General features: G+C 47.7%; 1 protein-coding gene across 1 annotated transcript in view; it reads right to left on the bottom strand.

The window, feature by feature from the left end:
- Positions 1-1,059: 1,059 nt before the first annotated feature.
- The window catches only part of IFNGR2 (interferon gamma receptor 2), a 29,446-nt gene continuing 23,500 nt past the window's right edge, over positions 1,060-7,005 (bottom strand). Inside the window, 3 exon segments of the mRNA NM_001111258.1 lie at positions 1,060-1,878; positions 5,558-5,715; positions 6,075-6,234. Of these exon segments, the coding sequence (NP_001104728.1) occupies positions 1,660-1,878; positions 5,558-5,715; positions 6,075-6,234 (537 nt within the window). The 3' untranslated portion in view covers positions 1,060-1,659.

Raw genomic sequence — 7,005 nt, 5'->3', positions numbered from 1 at the left:
AGATCCAAGCTGCATCTGCAAACTACACCAAGCTCACGGCAATGCCAGATCCTTAACCCAGTGAATGATCGAACCTGCATCTTCATGGATAGTAGTCTGGTTTGTTACTGCTGAGCCGCGATGGGAACTCCCCCTTTTATTCTTTTTTTTTTTTTTTTTTTTTTTTTTTTTTTTTTTTTTTTGGTCTTTTTGTCTTTTCCAGGGCCGCACCATGGCATGTGGAGGTTCCCAGGCTAAGGGTCTAATTGGAGCTGTAGCCACCGGCCTACGCCAGAGACACAGCAATCCCAGATCTGAGCTACACCACAGCTCACGGCAATGCCGGATCCTTAACCCACTGAGCAAGGCCAGGGGTCGAACCTGCCACCTCATAGTTCCTAGTCGGATTCGTTAACCACTGAGCCACGACAGGAAATCCTCCTATAAATGGTTCTTAATCCATGTCCTCTGAACAAAAAGACCCCATCACTACTTGCACTGACAGAAGACTTGCAGGCCCAGTGGTTATCACTCTGGTCCACTAGCGAATCCTCTCTACACGCCTTGCTCAACACATGTGACACATCACAGATAAATGAAGCGCAAATGCAGCTTCTGAAAAATCCCCTTCATAACTTTTCAAGGAATCAAGTGATACAGGTTGAAAGTTCTTGCTGCATGACCATGAGGCCTCTCGGTAGCTCTACTGAGAGGTAGGAAAACAAAAGTTTTCTTTTTTTTCTTTTGTTCTTTTTAGGGCCCCACCTGGGGCACATGGAAGTTCCTAGGCCAGGGATTGAATTGGAGCGGCAGCTGCCAGCCTACACCACAGCTACAGCAGTGCCAGATCTGAGCCACATCTGTGACCTATCCTGCAGCTCACAGCAACGCTCCATCCTTACCCCTGAGCGAGGTCAGGGATCGAACCCGCATCAGACTCTATGTTGGGTTCTTAACCTGATGAGCCACAACGGGAACTCTGAAAACAAAAGTTTAGATAGAGAATTTTAAAAAGTTGAAACTGCAGAAAATAGGCCAAAATAAAGAAGATGAAGTAGAAGAACTTCACATAGACTTTTAAAAAGTTAATTATACAGTTGTTTATTTCCAGCTTAAAAAAAAAAAAAAGACCCTTAAGTTACTAGAAAATTATTTACAGTTTTAATCACATTTAAAGCCAGGAATCTGCACGTGAAAGGGACAGCCTTGTTGGCACAGGCTGGGACAGGTTCTGTTACCTGCCCGAAGTGCTCAAGTTTCTTGCTAGAGGGGACCCCCGTCTCCTGACTGCACGGCCCAACCAGCAATGTACAAAATATCAGAGGGGATGCCACTTGGCTAACAAATAATTAAGTGCTTTTTTAGTGTTTAAGAGAAACCTTATTTTTTTGGTATGTAGAATCATGCTAAACACATGTATGATTTAGGAAATTTTTGGTTAAAAAATAAAAGTTTGTCTCTCCCACAAGACCCATGACCTCTGCCCAGGTACTCATGGGTCTTTGGGGTCTTTTTGGCCACATCCATGGCATGTGGAAGTTCCCAGGCCAGGGATTGAACCCATGCCATGGCAGGGACCAGAACCTCAGCAGTGACACCAAGGGATCCTTAACCCACTGAGCCACCAGGGAACTCCACCCATAGGTCTTTTTGTGACAGGGACATTGAGCAGTGGCTCCATCAAACCGGGACAGATACATCAGCAGCTGTATTGGCTGAGGGTGCTCCATCCATAGGCTTGTGGCTCGAGACAGTGCTTTGGGTCAAAGTGCTTTGGAGAGTGTCTTCTCGATGATTCTCTGGAAATGAAACGATGGACACAGAGTCCCAGGCATCATCTCTTGACGAGCTGTCCTTGTCCAAGGCGTCTAAGATGGGCTGAGCCGGGTCCTTTAAATACTTGAAAAGGTTGAAAATCATTATTACAATCAGGTTCTCAGTTCAAGATACCAGATCTTTTTACTTTAATGTTTCGTTGACCCAATCCTATTATTATTTTTTTTTCGCCCAAGGATAACTTCCAATTCTGTCCACCCACAAAACACCTTCACCCCTCATCTCAATCACCTGACCGTGAATCCAAGGGCCAACCCAGGGAATACTCTGAGGTGCCAAAGGGCACCGCTCAGGAAAAGCGAGTTCTGGCTTGTGGGTGATTAATCCCTGAAAAGTCTCTACTTTTTCAGGGAAGGAGGAAGCGGAACCCCTGGTTCACCTCCAATGGGGGAAAACAGGGAACCTTCAGGAGCGTTTTCCCAGCCACTCCATCCAGAGGCTGTTGCTACTTCACACAACACCCCAGGGACAGAGGATCTGGGCGGGTGCACAGCCGTGGCAGCACAGCCCTGGTCGAGTCAGGGAGCGTTGGTCCTCGGGGATGAAGCAGTGGTCCCCAGGGCCTAACTGTCCCCTGTCCTTCCTGCCTCCGCTGTGGGCTCAGCCATTGATGAGCAAGTTACCAAACCTACCTGGCGCTGGCAAATGCTGAAAGATACTAAAATAGTCAGTTTAGAGCTGGCGGATGGAAAGAGGAACAATCCATCACGCGCTCTTGTGAAACCTCAGACATTTAAGTGAAACATGATTCACTGTTCTCACGCAACTTCAGTGACTTTTGATACAGATTTTTCACGCTTTCCCCGGAAAATGAACCGAAAGATTGTATGTTTTAGATGCAAGCCCCAAAGGAACGACTAGGAGTAAATTCACTGATGAGAGTCCAGACGTTAGTTTTACTGGGAGAGAGAGAGATTATGCCTGCGAGTAAAATTCTAAGTTGAGAGCTGTTACACCGGCACAACAGTAACCAGGGAAGGTGGTTTTTTTTGGCGGTAAGAATACATCAGGGGACGTCCATCTTCAACACATTTTGAAGTGCACAGCACAGGACTCTCTATAGGCACGATGTTTACTACAGATTTCTAGAACCTACCTTGCATAACTGAAACTTTGTATCATTTGAAAGCAACTCTCCCCTTGCTCTTCCCCTGGCCCCTGGTAACCGCTATTCTGCTCTGTTTCTATGAGTTTGACTATTTTATTTTTATGTATATATGTCTGTCTGTCTGTCTGTCTGTCTTTTTAGGGCTGCTCCTGTGGGATATGGGGGTTCCCAGGCTAGGGGTCTAATTGGAACTGTAGCTGCCACAGCAACACCAGATCCGAGCTGTGTCTGCGATCTACACCACAGCTCACGGCAATGCCGGATTCTTAATCCACTGATCGAGGCCAGGGATCGAACCTGAAACCTCATGGTTTCTAGTTGGATTCGTTTCTGCTGTGCCATGACAGGAAGTCTGTGTTTGACTATTTCAGATGCTTCAAAGAAGTGGGATCCTGCAGCATTTGGATGGAAGGTTCAGTAGGGAATTTAATGTAATTTGCACAATGTCTGTGTACTTTAAAAACATCTCATGACAAATGAAGGGAAACAAGAGATTATAGAGCTCCTTCTAGAAGCACCAGTCTGTCTTTCTAGACTAGCTATAACAACATAAGATTCTGTTTCTGCTTTTTTTTTTTTTTTTGCTTTTTAGGGCCAAACCCACGACATATGGAGGTTCCCAGGCTTGGGGTCAAATCAGAGCTACAGCTACACCACAGCCACAGCAGGATCCAAGCCACATCTTCGATCTACACAGCTCACGGCAACACCGGATCCTTAACCCACTGATTGAGGCCAAGGATCCAACCTGCAACCTCATGATTCCTAGTCAGATTTGTTTCCGCTTCGCCACGATGGGAACTCCTTTTTTAAAAATAGCCACTCCTGTGGTATATGGAAGTTCTGGGCTAGGGGTCAAATCTGAGCTACGCCACAGCCATGCCAGATCCGAGCTGCATCTTTGACCCTCGTGGCACCTTGCAGCAACACGGATCCCCACCCCACTGAGCCAGGCCAGGAATTGAACCTGCATCCTCATGGACGTTATGTTGGGTTCCCAACCTGCTGAGCCACAAGGGGGACTCCTGTTTCCAATATTTTACTTTGATTTTACCGAAGGATGATAAACTTCCAGAAGCAAATACTTCTAAAAAACATTCTTCTATCAGCTAGCTTCTCATCCCAAGAATGTCCCAGCTGCGTTCTTAGAGAGCCTGGCTGCTCACAGAGCCTCAGGGGGGCTGGGCTGGGCAGGAAAACAGGATTTTCTATAAGACTCACCCACTCCACTTTCTTAAATCCTTTAAAGTACTAGTGATGTCCCCGAGCACTCGGTGTAAAGGCTTTGAGCTCACAGCTCTGGGTGTGTTTACTCTAGAAGCCTCGCATGCACGTCTGACCCAAAGCTCAAGCTCTTGCCCGGTGATCTCCACTGCCTTGGGTCCCCTGGCCAGGCTCCCTGGGGGAGGTCACCAAAGGCCCAGGACTGATGTGTTGCTTCCAGAGGAAACTCCTGCAGCCTATCTCTTGGCCGGGCCCGACTAGCCCAATCTTGTGCCATTTAAAATTATTATTATTTTTGGTCTTTTTAGGGGCCACACCTGCAGCACATGGAAGTTCCCAGGTCAAATAGGAGCTGCAGCTGCCGGCCTACACCACAGCCATAGCAACTTGGGATCCGAGCCACATCTGTGACCTACACCACAGCTCATGGCAACGCCGGATCCTTAACCCACTGAGCGAGGGCAGGGATGGAACCTGCAACCTCATGGTTCCTAGTCGGATTTGTTTCCACTGCACCATGATGGGAACTCCTGTGTCTAGCACTTTTTTCATTTTGCAAAACTGAAATAAGTCCCCATTAAACACTAACTCTCCATTTCCTCCCTCCTTTCAGACCCTGGAAACCATGATTCTACATTCTTTGTATTAGCGGAATCATGCTGTATTTGTCATTTTGTGACTGTTTATTTCTCTTATAATGTCCTCAAGGTTTATCCATGTTGTAGCCTGTGTCAGAACACCCTTCCTTTTTAAGGCTGGGTAATATTCCATTCATACATATAGGTCACTTTTTTTTTTTCCCCTCTTATGGCTGCACCTGTGGCATACAGAAATTCCCTGGCCAGGGATTGAACCCACACCTTCACAGCAAGGCCAGCTGCTACGGTCGGATTCTTAACCCCCTGCGTCACAGTGGGAACTCCATAGCCCATATTTTATTTATTCATTCATCTGCTGATGGACACTTGGGTTGTGTCTACTTTTGGGCTCTTGTGAATAAAGCCACTGGGAACCTGGGTGTGCAAATAACCAAACACCATGTATAGCTCAAATCTGTGTCCCCAGCCTTGTCCACTGCTATCCTTGTGGGTGTTACTGGGGGTGTGGAGGGCAGGTCACCCATTTATTTATTGATTATGCTTTTTAGGGCCACGCCCCGCAACACAGGAAGGTTCCCAGGCTAGGGGTCGAATCAGAGCTACAGCCACCAGCCTATATCACAGCCACAGCAACTTGGGATCTGAGCCGAGTCTGCGACCTACACCACAGCTCATGGCAATGCCAGATCCTTAACCCACTGAGTAAGGCCAGGGATCGACCCCGCATCCTCATGGATCCTAATCGGGTTCCCTAACCGCTGAGCCATGAAGGGAACGCCCAGGTCACCCTTTTAGATGTGCACACACGTACCTCTTCTATTTGTACCGGGATTCTGGGCGGAGAGTGAAACCAGTATTTAACCAGGCCTCTGAATTTCAGGACCAGAAAGAGACAGGCCCCGACCACCACCAACAGCAACAGAAAGGTTCCCACGGCAATCAGGATGACTTGCTGCAGCTTGGTAGACGCTAAAGAGACGACATAAATGTGAGCAAATGACCACCGTCCATGGGACACAAACATCGAGTCATGTGTCATCCGCTTCTACAGGAAATGGGGTTCCTGTCCCAGGAGAATGGGTGGATACTAGGGCTCCCCCACCCAGCCTTGCAGGCAGCGAACGAAGGCGATCGCACAACAAAGCAGCTCTTGCTACTGGAAATTTCCCCACGCGCTCGCTAAGCCGCCGGCGAAGTGCTGTCTCAGCCCCTTCTCTATGGGTCTCCCCATTCCCATCGCCCTTCACCTCATAAGCAGTCCCTGATTGCACTATTTTAGGGGCGTTTTTTTCCCCCCAGCTCAGGAAGACCTTAAGAAAGCACATTACCATCGGCTGTTGTTTCGGAGCAAGATATGTTGCTTAAATGCCCGGATCTAGAGATGTTTTCTTTGACCAAAAACAGTTCTGCTTTGACTTGAAAACAGTATACTCTTAAGGGTTTTAAATCATTCAGTGTGATGAAGTTGTTCCTGAAAGGCTGCGTCACCTGCGTAAAAAACACCAGCAATCACACATGAAAGTTATCCACCGAGACATTGTCAAGCCCTATCTTCCCCAATGTTTCCTCAAATTTCACACTGAATGCACCAACCAAAGGATAGGCAATTCTGTTTTAAAGAAAGAGCATTTATAAGTATCACACGTGCTTACAGAGGACCAATTTTATTTGTGACAATTGATGAGTAGGAGTTCCCGTCGTGGCGCAGTGGTTAACGAATCCGACTAGGAACCATGAGGTTGTGGGTTCGATCCCTGGCCTTGCTCAGTGGGTTAAGGATCCAGTGTTGCCGTGAGCTGCGGTGTAGGTCACAGACGCAGCTCGAATCTCAAGTTGCTGTGGCTCTGGCATGGACCGTCGGCTACAGTTCTGATTAGACCCCTAGCCTGGGAATCTCCATATGCCATGGAGGCGGCCCTAGAAAAGGCAAAAAGACAAATAAATAAATAAATAAATAAATAAAATAAAAATAAATGAAAATTGATGAGTAGCCTCAAGACACGGATGGCTTTAGGGCCATGTTTCTGGCTGTGAGGTCAGAGGGCCCACAAGACCCCTTGCAAGCAACAGAGGGTACAAGTCTGGAATTTAGCAAATCCCAGCTTCCTTTTTTTTTGCCCGCCCCCCCGCACCCCCCAGCATGTGGAAGTTCCTGGACCAGGGAACGAACACTTGCCACAGCAGCGACCCCAGCCGCTGCAGCGACAACTACGGATCCTTAGCCTGCTGTGCCACAGGAGAACTCCAATCCCAATTTCT

This window comes from Sus scrofa, chromosome 13 (assembly GCF_054392235.1).
Source record: "Sus scrofa isolate SSC_HxYL_T2T_F1_AM1 chromosome 13, Sscrofa_HxYL_maternal_Yorkshire_Landrace_v2.0, whole genome shotgun sequence".
Lineage (NCBI taxonomy): Eukaryota > Metazoa > Chordata > Mammalia > Artiodactyla > Suidae > Sus > Sus scrofa.
The sequence above is the reverse complement of the archived record's forward strand: the minus strand, read 5'-3'. Positions and strand labels throughout refer to the sequence as shown.